Source organism: Prionailurus bengalensis, chromosome D1 (genome assembly GCF_016509475.1).
Source record: "Prionailurus bengalensis isolate Pbe53 chromosome D1, Fcat_Pben_1.1_paternal_pri, whole genome shotgun sequence".
Lineage (NCBI taxonomy): Eukaryota > Metazoa > Chordata > Mammalia > Carnivora > Felidae > Prionailurus > Prionailurus bengalensis.
The window spans coordinates 68380858-68406989 of NC_057346.1; the positions used below are offsets into that span (position 1 = coordinate 68380858).

The window sequence follows — 26132 nt, forward strand, 5'->3', positions numbered from 1 at the left end:
GGGGGGGGGGTAGGGGTAAACACTGATGGCCTTCAATTTGGTCATTCGCTTGACTGTGTCAGGCAGGTGAAGCAAACGGGGACGATTATTATTCCTATTTTACAAAGGAAGAAATGAAGATTCTGAGACATCATGGTCACTCATCCAGTGGTGGAGAGGACCCTACAGCCCATGTCTCGAGACTTCAGAGTTCTTTCCCTTCACATCATGGACTGGAACTCATGTGTACAAGAGCAAAGCTACATCTTACTCATTAAACCAGAGGTTCTCAACCAGAGCTATGCAACACAGCCATTAAGAATGCTTTTTACTTTTTAATTTTTATTTTAAATGTTTATTTACTTAGAGACAGAGCGTGTGTGCACATAGCAGGGGAGGGGCAGAGAGAGAGACAGAGAGAATCCCAAGCAGGCTCTGCTCTGTCAGCACAAAGCCAGACTCGGGGCTTGAACTCATGAACTATATCATGATCTGAACTGAACCCAAGAGTCAGATGCTTAACTGAGCCACCCAGGCATCCCAAGAATGCTTTTTAAAACAGAGATGGCCAGATTCCACCTCAAACTTACTGAATTAGAATCTTCTGAGAGAGATGTTTGTTTTAGCCTTTATATTTTGAAGTAATTACAGATAACACAGGAAAGTACACAGAAACGTACAGGGAGGTTCCACACACCTTCACCCGGCCTCCCGCAATGTTAACATCTTACACAACTACAGTCCAATATCACACTGTGATATGATGTTGCCCCCATCCGCAGAGCTTTTCAGATCTCTCCAGTAAGATGTGTACCCATTTGGGCATGGGTATGTAGTTCTGTGCAATTTTGTCACATGTAGCTTTGGGTAACTACCACCACAGTCACAATTCTTAACTTTCCCATCAGCATAATACTCCCTAGAGCTCAGGGTTTGAAAGCTTCCATCCTTGAAGAACCCCACCGCTCCTTCTCTCCCCTCTCCTGGGAAGGCACCATCATCCTCAGAGCCACCCTGGCTTGAAACTGAGCCATAATTCACTAGCCCTCCTTTGGTTCATCTGCCCATAGCCTATTAGTCAAGAGATCCGGAAGATGCTTCCTTCATAATATCTCTCTGGCCAGTATCTTGCCTTTGATCCTCATACCCACCTCTATAGCACAACAGAGCCTCAGGATGCCTCGTGACTGGGGGATGTCCTCACCCTTGAAAGGATGGCTCATTCATCCCTTACCTTCTCACATGTAAGAGGAGAGGGGCCAGCAGGCCTGGGTGCGGCAAGGTAGGGTGCACGGGTGGGCTAGTCAAGGTGTTCTCCACTTGCTCAGGCATCCGTTCCATGGACACAGGCCAGATAATAGCAAGTAGCCGTGAGAAGCAGAGGCCGGGCCCCTTCCTGTCTCCTGCATTAACAATCGCCCCAAAACTATGCCGCCTGTTTGCTACCACTCTCTGATGTCTTTTCCTCCCTTTACAACCACAGAACAATTAGAGTCAAGTGATCCATAAGCACTGCCCTTCAGAAAGCTCTAAAATCCGCTTCACAGCGCTGCTCTACACTTCTTACTACATGGTGATAAAATGAAAAAGAAAATTTGCTTATTGAGATTAAATATATTTCAATTATCTGATATGTTTCAGCTTTAATTGATAACAAAACACAAATTGCCCATCTGAATTTCTCATTATAGCAACGATTCGCTGGAAAATTTACTACCTGACACCAGAGAAAGCACTAAAGATAACACAGGCTCAGTGACTCTCTGATCCCGTGCCCTAGCAGTCTAGTATTTAGTATCGTGCATTATCCAAAGCACATCCATATTAATCATCCTATCAAGAGCACTGGTTTTAAAACCATCTCAGTACCTGGTCTCTAAGTTTGGAAAATGTTATGGGGTGGTTGGTATATGTAGGTATCAGAGGCCCCAGAAAGTGCCCCAAGGGAAAGAGGTAGCTGGTAGCATGGCTGGAGAAGGGGAGAGAGAAGGGGTAAGGGCTTCAACAAGTGTTTGTGGGCCACCTGAGGCTTTGCGAAGGCCGGATGGAACAGGGAGCAGGGCATCCAGCAAAGAGGACAGACTTTTTACAGCTCTGTTGCTGCCACCGTGTTACACGCCCACTACCAGCCCCACCATCGAGACCACTGCAAACCAGCACCACACCCAGCACCATCAACACCTCTGCTATCATCACCACCACTGCTAAGACAACACCAACAATCCTCCAGGAAGAGGCCAAGGGATACCACAAACTGAAATGATGCTTCACAGAAAAGAGTCACTGTGCACGTGGTGCAATGTTCACTGTGCATGTGGTGGGGGTGGGGGTCAGGGCTCTTTATCCTACACTGCACTAGAATGTTAGAGGAGAGAGTGGACAGCCAATGAGGAAAAGCTTAGGGACCAGGCCCCTTCAAGATGCAGAGAGGGGACACCTATGGAGTGAACCTTCCAGAGCTGTGACCATCAAGAATCTCTCATCTCTGAAGCAACATCTCATTGAAGGAGCAGTCGTAGAGAGCCTTAAAAAATGAGAACCGTCCCCCCAACAGAGGCTCAACCCTCTGCTGAGATGTCAGGCACAGAGCAGGGTACAGGGCTCAAGGGAGTTTAGGCACTCACCATTGCTGCTGTTGTCATCCACCAGGATGATCTCCTTGAGCAGGTGTGGAGGTGTGCGTTCAATGGCTGAGTGGATGGAGCGCAGTAGCACTGAGAGTGCTTCGTTGACGAAGATGAACACGATGCTCACCTCTGGCAGGCTATCGGGGAAGGAGAGGTTGCGGCACCTACAAAGAAGAAAAGCCAGGCTCTTAGATCTGTCCGTGACTCAGATGCAGGGCACCCCAGGTACTGACCCACCCCATGTCTTGGCTCCAGCTTTGCTGGAGGGCTCAGGAGTCCAGATTCTTCCCAGGGCCTCTTCTTTGATACTTAAGACAAGCCCTAAATATATAACAGACAGGCTCACAACCATTAAAATGGATTTGTACCACAACAGAGTCTGGATTTGTCAATAATCATCCCAGCTGAATAGTTGTGCCGTAAACACCCAGTGTAGTACCTGGAACACAGCAGGTAGTCACCGAGTGTTTGTTAGAAGAATGGCTCAATCTTTCTAAACCCAATAGGATAGAAAATGCAACCAACGGAAAGTCTTTGTTTTTTCAAAATGGCAGCCAACATCTAGGTAAGAGCAGACCTTAGATGATCTTCTTTGGGAGAAAAAGATGTGCCCTTCCAGTGACTTCTGCCAGAATCCACTCTGTCTCACTGCAGAAGGCATACTGCCTGGGCCTCTCCTACGTCTCATTCATCACCAGGAACCAGACTCCAGACCAGGTTGAAGCTACAGTCAGAGTCTCTACACAAATGAGGGACAGAATGACAGGTCTCGTCTCATTTCACAGAGGAGGTCACTAAGGCTCAGAGAGATTGAGTCCCCACCGTGAATCAGCTGCCAAGATAGAATCACACTATGGTCTTCTGACATCTATACCTAGTTTTTCCCTCAGGGAAAGATGGTTGCTGGAGAGACTACCTCTAACTGTCTCATTTCCCCCCCTAGTTGTCCTGAAACCCTGAAGTCATTTGGAGGTCTCTTTCCCAAACGACTTGGAGCATAATCTTAAAAGTCTACATGCTATTCCCAGTAGGGAGAGGAACACACAAGTACTGTAAGCATCACCTTTATGGGCAAGAAACCATGGTGGGTGCCATGCTCGGGCTGAAACGAAACATTATTCCAGAAGGCATGGACTCCTGTCTTCAGGACAGTTGAACAAAAGGAAAGAGCAGCAATTATAGGCCCTGGGCTCAGAGAGGAGGCTGTCTACTCCCACCACCTGCCACTGGAGGCTCCAGGAGTTCAGGGCTGGTGACCATGGTGTATGGCTCCAAAGTGGGAGGTGCAACCAGGTTAGAACATGCAATAATGAGCATAATGGTACAGAGCTTCTGCTTGTTGGCAATTAAAGTGCTGCAGGATAGGAATGGGCCTGTTCTTCCTTAATGAGGAAGGCTGCAGGATAACCAGGGCTGAGCAATTTGGAGAAATCACCGTGGGGCCCCAGCCTGCTTAAGAGCAGGAGATTAATAAACTAAAATCACCGTCTCTATGGTTACCAGAAATTTACAGAAACTTCTCCATTCTATTTCCAGCTCTCCTTCTCTCTCACCAAAGAGACGTGGGGGAAGGAAAAGAGTTGAACCTCTTCCCAAATCTGTTTCATACTTACAATTTATTTTATTTTATTTTATTTTATTTTATTTTATTTTATTTTATTTTATCTTATTTTATTTTATTTATTTTTTAATTTACATCCAAGTTAGTTAGCATATAGTGCAATAATGATTTCAGGAGTAGATTCCAGCGAGTCATCCCCCATGTATAACACCCAGTGCCCAACCCAACAAGTGTCTTCCTTGATGCCCTTTAACCCATTTGGACCCTCCCCCTCCCCCACCCCCCTCCAGCAACCCTCAGTGTGTTCTCTGTATTTAAGAGGCTCTTATGTTTTGTCCCCATCTTTGTGTCTATGTTATTTTCATACTTAAAATGTTAATAAAACCACCAGGTTAACAGACTTGCATCGTAGAAGGCATTCATTCTTGTATTTAATGGAATAAATATTTATTGAGCTTCTTCCATGAAGCAGGTACTCTTGTAGGCAATAAGGGCACAGCAGGACAAGGACAAAGTACCTGTCCTCACGGCACTTACACTTTGACAGGGGAAACAGGTCAACATGGAAGCAAACAAATGATATAATTTCATATAAGTACTGAGATGAAAAGTAAAGCAGGGTAAGAGGACAGCGTGATGCCTTGGCAGCTGTTCCAGAAGGAGTCTTCAGAAGAGGGCTCTGGGAGGAGGACAGATTTAGTTACACTCTTAAATGGTATGAAAAAGCAAGTCGTGCAAAGGCCTGGTGGGGCTGAGGGAATAGTGCTGTGACCGGAGAAAAGCAACTGGCTCATGGAAGTGCAGTGAAGGGATGAAGGGGGTGGGGAGGTAGAGGGAGGGACTTTAATGAAGGACAAAGACTGGAAGGCCTCCTTAAGCTCATCAAGACCCTTTCCAAAAAAATTTTTTCTTGTTGTGAAAATGATTTTTCGAACAGCCATCAGAAAGTTTGTGGCCAAAAGTCCATTCCTCTAGCTAGTGCTCTTTTTTTTTTTCAGTGTTTATTTATTTACTTTGAGAGAGAGAGAAGGAGGGTACACGCATGCGTGTGGGGGAGGGGCAGAGAAAGAGGGAGAGAGAGAATCCAAAGCAGGCTCCATACCCAGCACAGAGTCCAACGCGGCGCTCGATCTCACAACCGCGAGATCACGACCAGAGCTGAAACCAAGAGTTGGATGCTCGACCGACTGAGCCACCCAGGCGTCCCTGGCTAGAGCCTATTTATATCTATCAAGACCAGCAGCTGACCTTTCCATAGGCATGAAAACTGACAAAAGTATCAAGATACAACCCACTCACTGACTGCATTTAAAAAATAATACAATACATGGCCAAACTGCTGGCATGTGACTTTGTATCATTGGTTTTTTATGAAGTGCAGTGCACAGCTCCCAATAAGGTGGGTACAATGGTACATGTTGGCAGTCCTTCCCACTAACCCCACCAGCCGTGCAGACTGTGACCCTGTGTCTGGTAGCACTTCTCCAGAGGGTTCCTCAGAGCCCCACTAACCAGAGATCCAGGTGGTTCGTAGGGGTTTTCCTGAGCCGCGGGTTAACAACCCTCTACTCCCTTCCCTTCTTCCCTTCCCCATTTACCCCCTCCCAAGGAGACCAAGTTGAATTTCTCCCAGTATCGGCCAGGCCCACTAGACAGTTTGAACCCCCAGGGCTATGGGTCAACTCCTGATGGCCTTTCCGTAAGCAGAATGGAAATGTTTTCTTTTACAAGCTAAACTCTGATCACCATTTCCACGTGAAAGACTCCTTTGAACATAAGGTTTTTCTACCCAGGCCCTTCTGAATGGAACACCTAGTGCAATACATCATAATGGTGTGTGTTTATTGTCTGCCTCCCCCACTATAACCAAGCCCCCTAAGAACCAGGGCTGTATTTTGCTGCTGAGCTATCTTCTACCCTTAAACCAGAGTCTGCCCACACAGTAGGTTTTTGGAATTAAACAGAGCTAACAGGGCTGTTTATTTTATAGAAGGCCGACATTTTATATGCATGCAACTGACCCCGGCGGGTTCCTTTTTTTCTGCAAACCTCCTCCCTGGGTCAGAGAGTCAGGGCCTCTCTCCACCAGCAGGGTCCTTCCTCCCCCGAACTTATGGCCCCAGTTCCTCACATTCTGTCTCCAGCAGTTCTAAGTTTCTTTGTACTGTAATTAAGTGATCCCTCCAGGCCAAACGTCCTGATCTCCTTAAATCCTTCCTCCTTTTCTCTCTTGGGAGCTGCTCAGGGTCCCTCCAGCAACAGCTGCCTTGCCCTGGCCTCTCTCTCTACACCTGGAGGCAAGCTCCCTTACACTTCAGTTTATTTGAACCTAACCCCAAATATGGATGTGGCTGAGCAGAGAGGGGGGAAGGGTGGGCAGGATAAGAAAGACAAGGTGAGGGGCACCTGGGTGGCTCAGTCAGTGAAACATCCAGCTTCAGCTCAGGTCATGATCTCACAGTCTGTGAGTTCGAGCCCCGCGTTGGGCTCTGGGCTGACAGCTCAGAGCCTGGAGCCTGTTTCAGATTCTGTGTCTCCCTCTTTCTCTGCCCTTCACCCACTCCTGCTCTGTCTCTGTCTCTGTCTCTCTCTGTCTCTCTCAAAAATAAATAAAAAGTGTTAACAAAATTAAAAAAAGAAAAGAAAAGAAAGACAAGACGGGCCCGTTTTTAGGGAAAGAGTGTTAGAGGGTGGATGAAGCCACCCAGGCTGAGCTCTGCCCCAAGCTGCCACGTGACCATGGGTGGGCCACTTCACTTCTCTGTATGTCCCATCCTAGAATGAGGGTGGCAGAAGAAATGATCACCTAGGTGTCTTTCTCTATAAAATTCGGCATCTTCTACCTCCCATGTGGTGAAAAGAAGACACCTCGTTGAGGAAAGAGTTTGCAAACCTCCCCGCCCTCCCATCCAGCACCTGGATTTGGCCAACACTAAATGCCACAAGTAACATCCTCTTACTGCTATCTTGATGACACAAGGTGGCCAAATGTCCCGGTTTGCCCAGGATTTTCCCAGTTTCAGCCCTGAAAGTCCCAAGCAAGGCGGGACAGGAGGTTGCCCGATGAGTAGACGACAGTGTCCCTAACCTTCCTGGGGGCAGGAACAGAGCTTGCTCACTCACGACTGTGCTCCCACTGCCCAGCACAGTGCCTGGCCCACAGCAGGCACTCAGTCAGCATCTGCCGAATACACTGATGCTGCCCTTTCAAAGTGCCCAACACACAGACACCGGCACACAGTCATGATTCCTATTGTCATCTCGACACTGAAGCAGAACTCGCATTGCTGGAGAAGGAGGCATAAAGAAGGAGGCAGAAGAGCATGCTAGGCAAGAGGTCCACATACCTGCCGGTCACACTCACCATCATCACTGCCGAACACAGGACAGAAGCCTGCCTGCCCAGGGCAGCCCAAGGCTTTCAAAAGGAATACACATTCAAGAACTGCTGTGGAAGAGAATTGTTCCAGACCCCAGCCCAGCACTTCTATCCTCCAGGGTCTGGCCCTCACACCCTCTGCCCCCCAGAGCCTGCTCCCCACCTGCTGTGGGTGTCTGCCTCTTCCCCCGCTCACCTCCCCAGAGAAGGACCAGAGGACATGAGAGTCAGAGGAGCCACACAGGCCTAACCGGCCTCTCTCTCCTGATGCTTCTGGAGAAAGCCTGACTGTACGAGACCTGCTCCTTACTGATTTTGAGAAGAGGCATATTCTCCATAAAATTAAGCCATAAAAGTTCCCTTTTTACTTTTATTCTTGTTCAAAGTCGAGCCATTTTCCACTAGAGATAAAAACAAGGCATTTCTGAGAGCGAGTACTAGGGCTGTCTAATAAGCCGGAATTGATGGTCATGATAAACTCAACTTTATCGATCTCTGCACACAGAAGGCAATGTGGGGTGGGAACAGCTAAGTAAGGGCCTCTCGGCCGAGCTCCCTGAGACTGTTGTGAGCTGCTCATAAGGCACATTTATATCAAGAGCTTCAGTGCCACTGTTGCCTGTGAGGGACAGTGGCCAAGTAAGCAGGGCCAACCTAGGCTCCTGGCGGCCTGGCGCTGCCCAGGACAGCAGCCAGATGCCTGTATGTGGCATCAGTGGATTTTCTGCCTACATGTGGCGTCAGTAGATTCTCCCCTCCCTATGACCTCGGCAAACCTTCAAGCTCCCAGTCCATCTGGTGATAATTCAAAGAGGCTGCTTGACTGAGGGTGAGAGAGTGGGTAGACTTCTTCCAGAATAAAGGTCAAAGTCAAATGTTTGCTGATGCTGCTGCCAGTGCAAGGGGTAACCAGGTCCACCATGCTAGGGTTCTGGGAGTGGGGAAGGGACCTTCTTGGACCAAGCAGTGAGAAGATGACACACCTAGGTACCCAAGGGTTCCCCAGCCCCTCTTCCTTCCCAGGATTCTCCCAAGCAGCCCTCCCTGCAGCTATGGTCAGCACACGAGGGTTCAGAGATACCATTAACCGCCTAGAACATAAACCTTGGGACACTGCCTTCTTGGCCCTTTGAGGCCGTCAGTGTCCTCGCCCCAGCTTCCCCCCTCCCACCTGCACCCACAGGAATTGCTTGATCCTCCTCTGGCCTTACTTGGGTACACTGTTGGCATCTTCTAGACGTTTCCAGATTAGATAGTCTCCCAGGCTTGCCAGCGTCCAGTCTGCTGGACTTAATGAAACCTAAAGATAGGTCAATGTAGGGATTCTCACTGAGCATGAGGACAGTCAAGACTTTTACTCTCTCTGGCATCTATATCTCCATGACCTCTGTAGCTAAGAGACTGCATGGAGCTTGCCACCCCCACTGCCCATGGACCCCATGTAGAATATTTGGAAATTATAATAGTAATAATTTCCATTTTCTGAGTGCTCATGATTTGTCATAAACCATGCTAAGAGATGTAGGGATATTTTTACTCTCCCCCTGCCCGCCCCCATTTATTCCTTCTTACAATCCAATATGGTAAACATATCTATCCCCAATTTATAGATGAGGGAACTAGGGCTAAGACAGTAAGTTATTTTCCAGGGCTTAAACCTGGCCTCATTTGTCTCCAAAGCCTGTACTCATAATCCCTGTTAAACTAGGGTCTGTATCTTCCTTCTCACTCTCACCCAGAGATGCATCTGGCAAAACAATGGTGTTGTGATGACCCAGATACTTGATTGGGGGTGGGGGCACAAAACATAAGTTACTCTAGGCTGCCAGCTCTGATGAAAGATGAACGGGTGTAGTATATCTAGTAGGATGATGGGGGCAAATATAAACACTGCTGGGCACCCGAAGCCTAAATTCTTCCTGTTGCATTGTTCCCATTGGGATAAACAATCCCAGTGACTCCTTGTATAAGGGTGTCTGGGTCTTCTGTCCTGTGGCTTCATCACTTGGCCCATAACTGATGGGACCAGAGACCTATTCCTGAGCCCCAAATAGCTACCAATAGCCTGGCTGTCAGCATACAGGGCAGCCTCACTCAAGACTCTGTGTAGCCAGATCTGGCAATCCTGAAGAAGGACCAGCAACCCTATCAAGCTCTTTCTCATGGGGAGGTTGAACGTGAGATACCCCAAGAAGGCAGAAGGCAGGAGTCTGGGGCAGGGGGAATGATGGAGTTGGAATAGGACACTGTCAGTGAGCTGGAGACACAGACGGTCACCACTAGAGACACAGAACTCTAACAATGAGCCAGGAGGATGCAGACTTGAGCTCGTCCATGATGTCTTCAACTATACTGCCCTCTTCCATACCTGAACACATGGCTTCGAATTGTATGATTACGTGACTATGTGTGAACATCAACCCACAAAGAATCCCACCCCTCTGTGGTTGCTGAGTGAGTTCAGTTCCTTGCTCTGAGAGAGCATACAAGACCTAGTAAAGAGAGAACAAGTATGACTCCTGGGCTGGAATTGGATGTCCCATGATTCTCCCAGCATCCTTCGCTTTTCTTGCATGCCACTTATTTGCTATTGCAATGTGTTTTTCTGTGATTGTTTAACAAACAGCAGTGTCTCTGCTAGACTATAAACCATATAAGGTCAGGGCACCTGGATGGCTCACTTGGTTGAATTCCTGACTCTTGATTTTGGCTCAGGTCATGATCCTAAGGTCATGGGATTAAGTACCACGTCGGGCTCTGTGCTGAGTGTGCAGCCTGCTTAAGGTTCAGTCTCTCTCTCTCTTTCTCTCCCATACACACACAGCCCCTCTTCCCTGCTCATGCACTCTCTCTAAAATTAAGAGAAAATTAAAAAAAAAAATTAAACGGCATCAGTGTAAGGCCACACCTGCTTTACTCACCAGGTATCCCTACTGCCTCACACCATGGTCAGCACAGAGAAGAAACTATTGAGCGTCTGGCTCAATGAACAAATAAATAAATAAATATTTGAATGATGAAGAGTAGAATTAATTCAGACCCATGAAATCCCTGTGGGTGGGAATGATACCATGAGCTGACAGAATAGGAGTCACTAAGTCAAACATTTACTCCCTGACTGTATGAAGTTTCCTAACACTAACAGAGTTGCTGTAAAAAATCATTGTAAACTTGGGGCCTTAAAACAACACAAACGTGTTCTTTTACAAGGAAGGCAAGTAACTGGTAACTTGCTGGAGGTCAACCAGTTTGTAAACGAGAGACCTGGCCTTGGAACCCAAGTTTCAAACATCACTCTATAACCTAAGCAGAAACTTCATCCGTTTGTTATCTAGTTTCTCTCATCCTCCAAAAAGCCAAAGAGGTAAATGGAGGCAGGCAGGGTGGGGATACCCAGAGGCTTCTGGGACCTGGCAAGATACCACATCTGGCCCAGCTGTGGAAGAGACAGCAGACACCTGAGAACTGAGAGCTTTACCAGTCTGCAAGGCAAGAGAAATAGACCCATCTGGTCAGGGTGCAGATTTTGGCACAGAAACCACGGACAGGTCAACTACCAAGGAGGTGTGATCATCAGAGTGTCCAGCTTTAGTCCAGAGGGAGAACTTCTACAAATGTTTTTCAGGTGATTATACAATTTCGAGAAAGGATCTGCTAATATCAAATGTTGATTGTAAGTAGGACAAGAGGGAAAAGAGTCATTTGAAATGTAAACACCTGTAAAGGAAGCAGGAAACCATTTGTTCCTAAAAACATCTTACTGGAAACCCAGGGAAAATAGACTCCTGGGGGCTACATGGACAGCTGCCCAGAGAACAAGCAGGCTGGCTCTGGTGGAGAAGACCGAGCGTCTCCATGTGGTGAGTCTGTTGGTAAACAGGTCAGGCCCATGGCAAGGAGAACGTGGGGTAGGGGAAGGTGAGCCCCTTAAGTCAGGAAAAGGAAGATGGGGCATCTCTGCTCTCCAGCAAAGCTGGCCCTGGGCCTCTGATACCCAGAACTCTGGAGCTGGGGTGAAATCCCTCTATGTGATCTGCCTGGCCCTCCTCTCATCTAGTGCTGGGGCTGATGGCCTGGTCCACGTGGCTCCTTGTCCACACGGCAGGACTCCAGGTAGTTAAAGTCACGGTCATGTCCCCCAAGCCATCTCTTTTACAGATCAAAGACCCAAATGATACAAGGAACAAAAAATTAAATAGCAGCGACTATGGGTCAGGCAGTGTTCTGAGAGCTTTCCATTCAACCTCTGTATTACTATCTCTAGCTTACATATAGGAAACTCAGGCATAGAGAGGCTGGAGAACTTGCTGGAGGTCAACCAGCTTGTAACAGCACTCTATAATCTAAGCAGAAACTGCATCTGTTTGTCATGTTACCCACTTCCTCTCTTGGCTTGTTCTCCTCTGAACATCCTCTTCTTTCTCTATATCCCTTAAAATCCAGTTATGCAGTTGTGATCTGAGTGGCAAAACAGACAAAACTATCACCTCCCCTTTTTAAGACAGTATATTTCTATTAATATAGCTCAAGATTATATTATCTTTAAGAATAGCCCACAGGATACTGTTGGCCCATAAGGAGCCTAACACGAAGAATTGGAACTGTTTTCGCCGAGTGCGTTAGTAAAAGAGTATTTTCCCCCCAACTGTGTGTGCTTAACATCTCCAGGGTGCTAGCAGAATCATTACTAAGGGTGTTCCCTCCTTGTCCTGAGGCAGCCCTCACGGAGGATCTCTGGGTCACCTCCATAGAGCTAAGATCCCAAACTAGAAAAACTCACTGGGGCAGAGGAGGGCCAGGGTGCTGAGGCAGTGCCCTAAAGACACAAGACCCAGGTAAAAATACTGGTTCTGCCGCATACCACCCATGGGAACTTCAATACGTTTCTTACCTTTGCAAATACTCCGTATTCTCCTAAATAAAATAGAAATAATAGTAATTACCTCCTAGAGATGTAAGGATCAAGTTAAATTAGAACATGCATGTTAAGCAGTTTGCACAGCACCTGGCACCCAGGAAGGGGGCAAGTGGTGCTCTTGGTGAAAATCAGCAGCCCCTGGGTAGCAACTCACACATGGTGTAGCAAATATGATCCCAGCTGCTCCCCCTAGAGCCCTCCCCCTTGTCCCCCAGGACCAGCTACATAATATGAGGGGCCCAGTGAAGAAAGAAAAGCTGGTGGTATTCAGAAGTTATTCAGAATTTTAACACAGTAACAGTAGAGCATTAAACCAAGCACAGAGCCTTTCCAGCCTTCTTGGGATCCTGTGCAGAGGCTGCACACACAGGAGTTTCCTAAATGCGAATATTGCTGCTGGAAGAAAGCACTACAGATGAGGTGGCTTAGAACAACACGCATTTATTATCTTATAGTTCTGGAGGTCAGAAGTCTGATGCGGGTCTCACAGGGCTAACATCACAGTGTTGACAGGACTGCGTTCCTTTCTTAAGGCTCACAGCGATAATCTGTTTTCCTGCCTTTCCAGTATCTAAAGGCTGCCTGCATGCCTTGGCTTATGGCTCTTTTCCATCTTCAAGGGCAGCAACAGCTGGTGGAGTCCTTGTCACGCTGTCATCCCCCTGGCTCTGACTCTTCTGCCTCTCTCTTCCACTTTTGAGTGCCCTGTGATTACACTGGGCCCATCCAGATAAGCCAAGATAATCTCTTTATTTTAAAATCAGCTGAGAACAACCTTAATTCCATCTGCAACCTTAATTCTCCATTGCCATGTGCCACACTATAGTCAATGGTTCCAGGGATTAGGACATGGGTGTCTTTGGGAGACCATTATTCTGTTTACTTCACACACCCATGAAGCCAGGCCTGCTGGCCCCCAAAGTCCAGAGATCTCAGGTGTGTATCTAGAGTTTGCTCCATGAGAACCCTACAGCCCTCCGATCCATACATGCAAACCTGTGGCCACACCCCAGTGACAGCAGCAACACCCACAGCCACCTTGCTAACTGCTCCTAGGTGGACTGAGCCCCCTGGCTCCATGCTGCATTCTCTCTCTGTTATAATCCCATCCTGATTCTTTCTACTTGGATGTTCATACAGGACCTCTCCAGGTCAGGACTAGAGCTATGTGTATGTGTGTGTGTGTGTGTGTGTGTGTGTGTATGCACCCATGTACCTATCTGTCCCAGTTGTTCCCTCCTGGGGTTGCAGAAAATAGTCTTAACTCCCTTTAATCATCCCCTCATGCCTTGGCCTCAAGCTTGAGCCCACCAGTCAACCCAAAAGTCAGTCCACACTATTCCTCGGAGGGAGGGACTAAGACCTAGGGGGACATTGGAGAGAAGGGTGACATCATCACTGACAGACTCAGGAGTCTCTGACAATCAACCAGCAAGAGGCCAGAAGCAGTACCTGCCAGAGGCTCTGCCTTGAACTACCTTGGAGGTAGGCCATAGGGTTGCCGTGGCAACTTCAAGCCTTGAAGCTTGACACCCAGAGCTCCTCCTCTCTTGCCCACATCCACATGCCCACCAGATCAGGTACTCATCCCTTACACTTTCCTGGCTCCTGTTCAGAAATAACAACCACTGCCTGCATAAAAGGATGAGATGTGCCCCTATCGTTTTGGAACTATGGGCTCCCATATGCCACCTGCTCGACCCGCTGCCACTGGGGTGGGGGCCCGCCCTTACTTTCCTGCCCTGAGCTGGCGAGTGGCTCCAACCCCCATGATCCTCCTTCCCCACAATCACAACCCATCTTCTCAGTGGCTCCCCAAAGATGCCACCTCTATCCCCTCCAACCCTCAGGCAAAGATTTCCCTGATCTCTTTCTTATACCCTCATTTTCCAAAAAATTGATACTTTATCTACATGCAGCAAAATTCACAGATCTTAAGTGAACTTGATGAGTTTTGACAAATGCATATTCCTATGTAGTCCACACCCCAATAAGACTTGTTTTTTCCCTTCTCTCTTTTTGCCCCTCATAGGTTATTTTGGAGCCTACAGACAAGGAGGAGGAGGGTGAGCACTGTGGGGCAGGAGCATATAGAGAAAGCCAGAGGAACGTTTGGAGCTTGCCCCTGGGGATGTAAGGGATGGGGCAAAGTCCAGCCTGGGTGGGATGCAGCCTTTCTTCCCTTCAATCCTGAGGCCTGGGTGTCTCTCCAACCCAGAAAGCAAGAAGGCATAGCCCTGCCCAGATCCAGCAAAGGACCCTCACGGGGTGAGGTCTAGGAGGACCACCAGAGGAGGATGCCAAGGCCCTGTCTCTCCTGGGTCTTCTTACCTGGATGGCCAAGGGCCTACTCTGCTCTTGTTACAACAATGAAGACAGAATGAATGGCATTTCGATTTCCCTCAAAGCCAACTGTCCTGGAGCCCAGAGGAAAATCGTCCTTCCTCTGCCCAGATGAGACTAACAAAATTGCCACACTTCCGGTTCCCATGTCCTTCCTTTTCCAGGGGAGGGCCGTCACAGATCCTAAAGGGAAGCTCCTTGCAGATGCTTCTCTGGGTCCTGCCTCCCTGCTACACAGAAGAACAGGGCTTCCGTGGGCCATCAAGTCCAGCCCCTGACTTACTACAAACGTGTAGGAATGACTCCTCTTCAGGGAGGCCAGGAGATGGTCAGCAAGCTTTCTGATCACCTGTCCTGCTCTCCTACCACCTTCCATCTGGATTCCCGCTACAGTGTTAGCTCCTTGAAGTTTCTGTCTGACGCTTTACTGGGTACCTGGCACACACTTGGAGCTCAATAAACGTTTGTTGGATGAATACATTAATAAAGCCTAGCAACACGCTGGCTGGACTTTGTTCCTTCTGCTGTGTATAAGGCACTGAGTATAGTATGGTCCTTTTAGCCAGATGGAAAAATGGGTCAGATTACCTCTTGTAGCACCAAGAAAGGAGACAAAATAAGGGACCAGCCAGAGATGATGGAAGAGTGGGTGGGGCAGGATTCGGAACACCCACTTTCTGGTCCAGGAATGAAGCCAAGCATAACGTCAGGGTTAGGACTTAGAAGAGCAAACCCAAGAGGAAGGACAAAGAGCAGAGTGTGAAATCCAAGCACACCTCCAGGGGTAGAAGTCCCCACGGGCAAACAGGAGGAGGGGACAAAGGCACTGAGAATGAAGCAACACCCACCTGGCCTGATTCTTCTGGAGACTGTCCCCTAGCATGGTGCTTCCTCTCCAGATGCTGCCGCTGCCCCACCCACCCTACCTCCAATCCCAACATTACCTGTAACAATGGCATCATTCTCTACCTTGATGATAGATTGTATGCTCACCAAAACAGATTTTCCAACACTTAGAGAAGACTTTTCCTGACTCAGACGAACTGATCAGCCCAGTGCCACATACTTTAAAGCAGTCCTCACTCCCAAGAGAATGTCACAGGTTGACACCTCAAGGCAGTAAGTCTGGTGGCAGTTACAAACACAAACCCTGGGTTCGGTCCCCAGCCCTGTCACTAGTGACCACAAGCAGATTTTATCTCTTCATGCCTCAGTTTCCTCTTAAGTAAAATGGAAACTAATAATAATACTGTCAAATAATAAGAAATATATATATTGGTCTCTACCCCTGGTTTCTGCTGATATTTGGTCTTTGAGCCCAGTTCCTGACATGGAGATCCTAAACACTTTGTCATTTCCTGACTGAAAGTAGTATCTGACAGAGCTCCTAAATCCCTTGGAGTTTCCTGGGTGATAAGAGCATCTTTTTTTTTTAAATATAATTTATTGTCAAATTGGCTAACATACAATCTGTAAAGTGTGCTCTTGGTTTTTGGGGTACATTCCCATGGTTCATCACTTACATACAACACCCAGTGCTCATCCCAACAAGTGCCCTCCTCAATGCCCATCACCCATTTTCCCCTCATCCCCACCCTCCCCCCCATCAACCCTCAGTTTATTCCCTGTATTTAAGAGTTTCTTACGGTTTTTCAATAGGAGCATCTTTTGATCTAATGAGGTGACTCTTGATGGGCCCCGAATGAGGGCTGGTCACCAGAAAGACCAAACCATAATTAGAAGCTTGAAACTTTCAGTCTAACCTCCCCACACAATCCTCTGAAGAGAGAAGATGTGCTGGAAAATGAGTTAATAATCGATCATGCCTGCATGATGACGCCTCATAAAGTATGGGTTTCAGAGAGCTTCCAGGTTGGTGAACACATCCACATTCCAGGAGGATGACGCACCCCAAGCCCACAGGGACAGAAGCTCCTGTGCCGGGGACCCTCCCAGGCCCCACTTTATATACCTCCTCATCAGACAGTTCATCCATATCCTGTATTATATGCTTCACAATCAACCATTACATGTAAGTATTTCCCTGAGTTCTGTGTAATTGCAGGCAAGTTCCTGAATTCAAGGATGGGTCATGGGAACCTCACTTTATAGCCAGTCATTCAGAGACACAGGTGATAACCTGACACTTGTGATTGGCCTCTGAAGTGAGGGCAGCGTCATGGGACTGAGCCCATAACCTGTAGGACTGACTACCGGAGGTAGAGAGTGCCAGAACGGGATGGAATTGTAGGGCCTCCAGCTGGTGTCACAGAATCAGCTGGTGTGGAAGAACCCGACACATCTGGTGTCAGAAGTATTGTGAGCAGGAGAGCAAAGAACACCGTGTGCTTCCTGGACAAGTACCTACTCCAGAAGGTTACTGTGAGGAGTCAAACAGTTAACATAAATAAAAGTGCCAGACGCATCCCTGCAAACATGGCTCAAGCTATATAAATGTTTGCCAATGTAATTTGAAATAGGATGATAGTAAAGACAGTGAAACAAATGTTTCCAAATGGAGTTAAACAGGATAAGCTAAGCGATGACCTTGTTACAAGGCAGGAATGGTTTTAGGGAAGTTAACAAAGAGGGGCACTTTTACCTAAGCACACCCTTGTTTTGAGTGGTCCCCCAACAGCTCTTGGGTCTTTGGCGTGTGTCTGGCACGGGCTCTGATAGAGCCCCTCCAAGCAGACGCATAAAGAGGAACTGCATTCTTAAAGCCACTGCAGAGAGGACTGCTGGGGGCGCACTCAGAAGGCTCAGCGCTACCTTTTATCAGGGATTCCATTTTTCCTCTATAAAGAGTCACCGTGCCCAACAGGGGAGGTGTGGAAACTCCATAAACTGTAGCTTTGTGCAGAGGGAAGGTTTTTCTATTGGGACTATTGCTCCTTTCCAATGGCTCAGAATTCTGCCCACCTGGAGTCCTTCAAAGATCCTTTCTCAGGAAAGTCCGGAAATCCAGGCTGGACTGGCCCCCAAAACGTGCCTCTTCCAGAGCATGCTTGCAAGGGATGGCCATGTGGCCTCTGTCCATCCCCCCCCCCCCAACTTCCTGTTTCTCTCCCATGGAAAGAGTAAGGAACAGCAACAGGGCACCTCTCTCAATGAAGGGTTAGGGGCTCCGGCATCGGTTGGCTCTTAACAAGACAGCTGCGGGCTACCATCAAAGACCAGGATTTGGCATCTGTATACACAGTTTTGGCTCAACTACTTATCCAACTGTGTGACCTCAGACATAACACTCATTACACTTTCTGTTCCTCAGTTTCCTCAACCCTGAATGGGAAGAATATGCCAGTTCCTTCCCTACCTCCATCCACTTCAGGTTGGCGTGGTCCAACAGGGAAGGGCATTCTCAACAAGTCGAGCCCTATGTAAATACCGTTAATTGTTATGGTCATGTTGCAGTCTGTAAGATCTACCCTTTCCTTCCTTAGCTTCCTTCTGATTTCCTTTTTAACGTGGAACAAACGTGCATTGAGCTAGGCCTGAGTTTTGCATCAGAGCTGGCTGCAAAAAGTCTGTAGCTCCTGTGCTGCCAAGATCAAGGCCAAGGCCCCTGCAGAAGTCCTGGGGCCCTGACTCCTCTTGAGGACTCTTCTTCCAGAGCGTCTAGGTTCTGCCCACATCAGACCTACTTCTCTGCAGCCCCAGGCACGGTGCCTGCAGCACTCCCGGAGGGCTGAGACCTTGTGGCGTGGAGAAAAAATCACCTTCAGGATATTCCCAGAATCCAACCCCATCCCAACACCTGCCCACTGCCATCATGGTCCAAGCCACCATCGCGTCTCACCTGGCTATGCAGAAGCCTCCTAACTGGACTCCCTGCTTTCTCCCTGGCCCTTTCAGTCTGTTCTCAGCACAGCAGCCACAGGGGCCTTTAAAAATGACAATCAGAGCATATTACTAGTCTGCTCAAGCCCTTGGATCCCCATCTCACAGAGTGAAAGGTACACCCCTTGCAGCAGCCTGCAAAGCCCTTCCCTGGCAATTCTCAGCCTGGGCTGTATACTGGAATCACATGGAAGTTCTAAGCAATACAGATAGAGTGTCACTTCTGGAAACTCTTTAACTGGTCTAGGGTGTGACCCTGGCATCAAGATTGATTATTTATTTATTTATTTATTTAAACGTTTATTTATTATTGAGAGTCAGAGAGAGAGAGACAGAGCATGAGCATGGGAGGGGCAGAGAGAGGGGGAGACACAGAATCCGAAGCAGGCTCCAGGCTCTGAGCTGTCAGCACAGAGCCCAACGCGGGGCTCAAACTCACAAACTACAAGATCATGACCTGAGCCGAAGTCAGATGCTTAACCAACTGAGCCACCCAGGTGCCCCATCAAGATTATTTTAAAGCTCCCTATGAGTTGAATATGTAGCCAAGTTTGAGAACCACTAACCTACTTGATCTGCTTCCTGTTGCCCCTCTGCCCTCATCTCCAATTACTGCCTTCATTCTTGCTCTGGTCCAGCCACATGGGCCTCTTTTTTCTTTTTCAAACATGCCAAGCACACTTCTCCTACCTCAGGACCTTTGCACTTGCTCTACATAGAAAGTTTTTGCCCAGGTATCTGCATGGCTTGCTTCCTCATCTCTTCTGGATGTTTGCTCACATGTCACCTTGTTAGTGAAGTCTCTCTCTCCACCTCACTAAAAACTCAACACCTCCTTCTATTCCAGGAAATCCCTATCTCTGTCTTCAACTTTCTATTTCTTCATGACATTTGCTACCATCTAACATGGTACATATTTTACTTTATTTATTTTTTTTTTCAACGTTTATTTATTTTTGGGACAGAGAGAGACAGAGCATGAACGGGGGAGGGGCAGAGAGAGAGGGAGACACAGAATCGGAAACAGGCTCCAGGCTCTGAGCCATCAGCCCAGAGACTGACGCGGGGCTCGAACTCACGGACCGCGAGATCGTGACCTGGCTGAAGTCGGACGCCTAACCAACTGCGCCACCCAGGCGCCCCATGTACATATTTTACTTTAAAAAATTTTATTTTATTTTATTTTATTTGAGAGAGAGAGAGAAAGAGAGAGAGAGAGAACAAACAAACAGGGGAGAGGGGCAAAGGTAGAGACTCTCAAGTAGGATCCATGCTGGGGCTCAATCCCACAACCACGAGATCATGACCTGAGCCAAAATCAAGACTTGGATGCTCAACCCATAGAGCCACCCAGGCACCCCTGTTTTATTATGTGTCCCTGCCCATCTAGAAATGCAAGCTCTGTGAGGGCAAGGATTCCTGTCTGTTTTGTTCACTGCACTATCCCTGGGCCTAGACTATGCTGATACATAAGAAGTGCTCAGTAACTATCCTTTATGTGAATATATACTCTTCTAGCCCCTTGTAGATCCTCAGCTGCTCTTTCAGCCCTAGAACCCAATCAGGTTCTCCTTGGGCCAGGGAAAAACCATACTCAATTATACAGTACACAGTAGGTGCTCAATAAATGTCTGTGGAACTGAACTGAACTTTCCTCCCTAGAAAAACATAGCCTCCAAACCCAGCAGCAAGATTTTTCCTTAAAACCCCAGATACAAGCTCACTGTGGTTTGCAACTTTAAGAAAATTTTAAAAATAAGGAGAAAGAGGGGAAAAGAAGGCATGGGGGGGGGGAGCTCACAAAGTTAATGAGATTTTCTCAGCTGTGGTACGTGCCCACACTTTTAATAATTAGGAGTAATAAAAACTCTAACTGAACCTTAAAGGAACGTCTTCTGTGACAAAGAGAGAAGTCAAGACAGACTTCTGCGTCAGGCATAATGACTTGTTAGCCCTGGAAGATGGATAGACTTTAAAATACTAATTTATAGGAAAAAAATAATTGTTCATAAAAATGCAACTAATTGGGTTAAAATGACTTATTAACAAGAATACTGGATGATTCTAAAGCTCATAGGGAGTAAATTAGGTTAATCCTCAACGCCTGATGAAAGAAGCTTCCCCTGCTTAGCAGATGGAGAAACTGAGGCTGAGGGAGGGGGAGAGTGAGTTGCCAATGGAGGCTGAGGGCACAGACCCTGCGGGAGAGGGACCCAGGAGCCCCAAGGCCCTGTCCTGACTCTATCCCCAGCACTGTGGTGACCCCGTCTCCCCACAGGCAGGTCAAAAAGGGCCCAGCCACTGACTCTGCTCACCCACTGGGTCTGAGGTCAGGCAGAGGCCGGTCGAGGGGCAGACGGTCACTGAGGTAGGCGTTGTAGCCGTAGTACTGGAACTGCTTCAGGGCCATGCGCCGGCCTTCAGGGCTGAGCTCCTGGCCCCAGTGTGCAAACAGAGAGGAGTCTGTGAAGGGCTCAGCCTCTGCCTCCTCGGGCTTGGCGGGAGCCTCTGGAGAAAGAAGGGACAAGGAGACAGTGGGTCAGAGTGCACCCCTGCAAATGCCATGACAACCCCTTTCCCTTCCTCACCATCACCTTGCATACAACAATCTTATCCCCGTATTTGGGAGCTGTGGGGAGGACAGACTGCAATCGTCATGCTTCCCCAAACTCATTTATCCACCCATTCATCCATTCATTCATCCAACAACCACTAGGCACAAGGGATACAGAAATACATCCTACAGGGTCTACCGAGAAGCTGAGGGATGTGATCCAGATGCCCCATGGCTTCAGGTGAGAACTCCCTCCTTTCCAGTCGGCCTCCCCACCAGAGATTCTAGCCTTAGCCCTCAAAGTGGGTTTCCACTTCTCTTTCCCAAGATTGCACCCCCACTCCCTGCCGGTCCTGGGCTGGCCCCACACCCAGGCCCTCCAGCTGAGGTTCTGCTCCCCTTTCCAGTTCTTGCCAGCCCACCTCCCTGTCCACTGTCTGGTCTGATATGAGTTGCCTGGCCCCACCAAGCCCCATTCATGTGGCTCCAAGGACCTCCAGCCAGACTGCCTCCTGCTGCTTCCAGCCTGTGCCTACCAAATAGGGAATCACTGGCACAGAGGACAGCCCAAAAAATCCCCAGTCACCCATGCATGTTGGCACTGCTCATTGGACCCCTGGTAGACTTTGTAGGGGCAGCCCCCACACTAGGATAAGGAGAGCTCATGGTTTCCCTGGAACTTTCTAAGAAAATGAAGAGGACATTATTACCTATAAGAGCAGAAGCTTTGGATTCACACAGCTATGGATTCAAAGAAATTCCCGCTGCACCATTCACTGGCTACATGGCCTCAAGCAAACACTCAATGTCTCTGTACCTCAACTGCCCCATTTGTAATGCAGGCATACTAATATCTACCCATGTCCGTCCCCACAGGATCTGAGAGGATTACATACAATAATGTATATACAGCACTTCGGCCAGCATATGTCTCAGAAAAAGTACACAATAACTGGTAACCAGCGTAACACATAGCAAGGGGAGCCTGGCAGGGCATTTAAATCTTTCTTTTATGGGGGCAAAAGGTAGGTCTTTCCACAACATAGGCTGGTGGGTCAAGACTTGGGAATTTATTCTAAGGGTCATTTAGTCAAGGTCAGATATCAGAGCAATCGGACAGAGATGCCAAGCCCACTGGACGATGCCCTCCATGCTCATAAACATGATATAAGTGAGAGATGGTGCTGGGAGTCGGAAACGAGACAGAGACCAGAAGGAAGCGGAAGTAGGTTGGGGACAGAAGAGGCAGGCCTGGGATACTTACTAATGACCCCTCAGCCATCCAGGCAGGCTTGGGACTTTTGCCAATGCCCCCTCAGCCATCTGTATGAAGCCAGTAGGTATATGAAACACCTCTGTTGGATAACTTAAAGGCACAGGCTGGGCACAGGTGAAGGTCTAAGAATGCAGAGTCTTCGAGGTTGAGGAGCTCAGAGCTGCAGACCACAGTTCTTACTATCACCGCCTCTTGGGGGGAAAGCTCAGACATACCCCAAACCGGAGGTACATGAATCTCCTGGGATAACCATCATGGCTAGTCCCCACTGAGTGCTTTCCATGAGTCAGGCTCTGCTGTGAACGTTTTTGCCACATCAACTCATCGCGCCCTGCGTGGTGGGAACTATTATTGTTTCGACTTCACAGGTAATGAAAGTGAGGCCTGGGGAGGATGAGAAACTTGCCCTGATTCACTCACAAGGAGGCAAAGTAGTGGAGGGTCAGTCCTGAGAAGTCTGTCTCTCTAGGCGTTGGCCCTAACTGCTACACCATACACCTTCTACATGGCAATGGGCCGGGACACACATGCGTTCCAAAGACAAATGTGGCATGCCAATTTTCCTTCAAGACACGGAAGGAAACTCAGGTACCCAAAGCAGATTAGGATCTAATAAGGAGTAAAACGCGAACTGCGTGTGCATTTCTGTGACAGAGCAAGCGTTTTTAGTACTTGTGGTGGCCACTGCAAGTTCCATGCCAGAACTCAGGGCCCACTTGCTCTCCCCTACAAGGCATAAGTGAAGGGAAGCACAGGTTTACGTGATCGATCGTCAAGGTCTCGCCATCCCTAAAAAGATGTAAGACTCGTTCATGTGGAATGCTGGGGTAGTAAAAACCTAAACCAGTGAGCCAACTGAATCATATGATATTTAAAAGAAATGGAGTTTTACTGCTCTCACATACCTAAATGGATATTACCAAGTAAAATGAGATCAGTTAATGAAAAAATTATGATTCACAATTAGACCTGCATTGCATAAAAATGTATTATAAACATATTAAAGTCCTCGGTTCCACCACACACCCCTGTCTTTTTGCTCGCCATGGGTATAAACCACAAGGAACTGGAGAGCAGTGGGTCTCGAATGATAAGCCGGGGGGGGGGGGGGCACGGCAGCAGCAAGAAGTCCTCTTCATTGAATTCCTGTGCAGAGCCAAGCACCGTGCTGGTCCATGTCTTTACCCAAGGTGATCTCTGTCTTGCTCATGGGTGTGCCCTCCACGAGGGCAGGCTGACATCTGTCTTATTCCCTGCTGCGTCCCCAGCATGGTACACAGCTCTTGTGAGGGGCTCAATATACCATTTTAAAATAAGTTAGTTGAGGCCCCTGAGTGGCTCAGTCGGTTAAGCATCTGACTCTTGGTTTCAGCTAGGGTCATGATCTCATGGTTTGTGAGTTCAAGCCCTGCATCGGGCTCTGAGCTGACGGTGCAGAGTCTGCTTGGGAGTCTCTCCGCCTAACCCCCCCCCCCCAACCCTCCACCACTCTCTCTCAAAATATAAATAAATGAAACTTTAAAAAAATTTTTTTAACGTTTATTTATTTTTGAGACAGAGAGAGACAGAGCATGAATGGGGGAGGGTCAGAGAGAGGGAGACACAGAATCTGAAACAGGCTCCAGGCTCTGAGCTGTCAGCACAGAGCCTGACACGGGGCTTGAACTCACTGACCGTGAGATCATGACCTGAGCCGAAGTCGGCCACTTAACCGACTGAGCCACCCAGGCTCCCCAAAACTTTTTGAAAGATAGAATAAGTTTGTTGAACAGTAGCCTGTAGGGTTAGTTATTCATTCGACATGAGGAAACCAAAGATGAAAAGGTGAAATGACCAATCCAAGGTCATCCAGTTGGTCAGGGGCATTGAAGAAGGTCTGGCTCCCTCCAAACCTCACTTTCTTCCCTCTATATCATGAATGACAAACTACAGTCTGAGGACCAAAGCTGACACACCACCTATTCTGTAAATAATGCTTTGTTGGAACACAGTCTCATCCATGTGCTTACATATTATCTACGGCTGCTTTAGAGCTACAAGGGCAGAGTTGAGTGCATGCAACAGAGCCCATGTGGCCTAAAAAGTCGAAAATTCTCAACTATCTAGTCCCTCAATAAAATGTGTGCTCTACATCTTATACCAGACATCCAAAGACTGGTTAAGGGTACTGGTTGCTGGTGGCTCAGTTGGTTGAATGTCTGACTCTTGATTTCAGCTCAGGTCATGATCCCAGGATCGTAGGATCGAGCCTCTAAAAATTGGGCTCCATGCTGAGTGTGGAACCTATTTAAGATTCTCTCTCTCTCTCTCTCTCTCTCCCCCTCTCTCTCTGTCTTTCTGTTTCTCTGTCTCTCTTCCCCCCCACCACCTGTCTCCCCCACTTATGCCCACTCTCGCTCTCAAATTAAAAAAAAAAAGAGTAGTGTCAGAATCCTGGGGACACTCCAGATCTACCATTTACCAGTTAGACTTAGCTTACCTGCACCTTAGTTTCCTCATCCAGAAAGTGTCATTGATCATAACAGTGACCTTTTCATAGGACACGTGTGCATACTCAATGAGATGTTCCATGTAAGGAGCTTAGCACAGTGCCTGGCACATGATAAATGTTAGCTCCATAAAGGTTAGGTACTAAGGAACCACAAAGCCCCATGGCCCCACTAGGGTGCTTTTCTGACAACACCTCTTGAGTTCAGATGGGGGAGATAAATGGCCTTGCCCTGAGGTCCCCAGCTCTGAAAGATGTAGTTACTATCTAGGCCCCAGATGAAGCATTTCCATGTCCACTGACAAGTGGCCTGCTCTTAACTGGTCCTAGACCCAACTCCTTTATCTCTCCAGTAAGAAAACAGTCCTACATGGTCCTCAGCAAAGGAGGACATCTTTGACATGGTGTTGTGATGGGCAAGCAGGCTTCAGGGAGGTGCCCAGGCTAGGACCAGGGTCCAGGGGCATCTGGACACATCTGGTGATGGGCCAGACCAAGGGCTGTCTGTCAGCCCAGAATGCTCCTCTTAGGAGCAGACTTGGGCTATACTGGAGTATAACATTTCCTACTGGGGTCTAGACCTCCTTGGGCACACCTGACCAACTGAGGGGTGACTCAGAAGAAGTATATATCCAGAAAGCTGAGAGCTCCCCAAGGGGAGCTCATTCAAGGCAGAGGCTCAGTGGGGCACAGTGAACTCAGCCTGGTGGCAGAGCCAGAGTTTAGAGGGTTCTGAGTACAGCACAAACTCTGTAATCCCAGTTCATTCCTCGCCCAGTGCTGGTGCTTGTCTGGGTCCTAGGGAGAGGGGGCTGACAGGGAACACATAGGCCATTTCCTCAGACAGCCACACATAAGACCCGATAGGCATCCATGTAACTCAGAGGCAGGGAGACATTCTCCCACCTTCCTGCACTATGAGCTCTGTGGCATGGGCAGGAGGGGAGCCCCCTACAGGGCATGAGCAGACCCACAGGCTGGGGGAAACACTACCATGCTATACGCCCTCTCTGCGCAGTACCCTCCAATGGCCAACTATCTCCTCGGCATGAAAGACTGAGTCCCAACTAACACTAACAAGGCCCTACAAGGCTCCCTGGGATCAAAACCTGAGAGCCTCCAGAGCTCACCCCCTACCACTGCTCCCCTGTCTTCTCTAGTCCAGCC

The 26132-nt window shown here is 48.3% G+C and overlaps 1 protein-coding gene across 2 annotated transcripts in view; it reads right to left on the reverse strand.

Annotated features, from left to right (window-relative positions):
- Nucleotides 1–26132, reverse strand: part of GALNT18 (polypeptide N-acetylgalactosaminyltransferase 18) — a 354502-nt gene that overhangs the window by 157530 nt on the left and 170840 nt on the right. For both annotated transcript variants that reach the window (XM_043580668.1, XM_043580669.1), the window contains exons 2-3: nucleotides 20963–21155; nucleotides 2604–2770 (exon numbers count right to left, since the gene is read on the reverse strand). In XM_043580668.1, the coding sequence (XP_043436603.1) occupies nucleotides 2604–2770; nucleotides 20963–21155 (360 nt within the window). The remainder of the gene's footprint in view (nucleotides 1–2603; nucleotides 2771–20962; nucleotides 21156–26132) is intronic.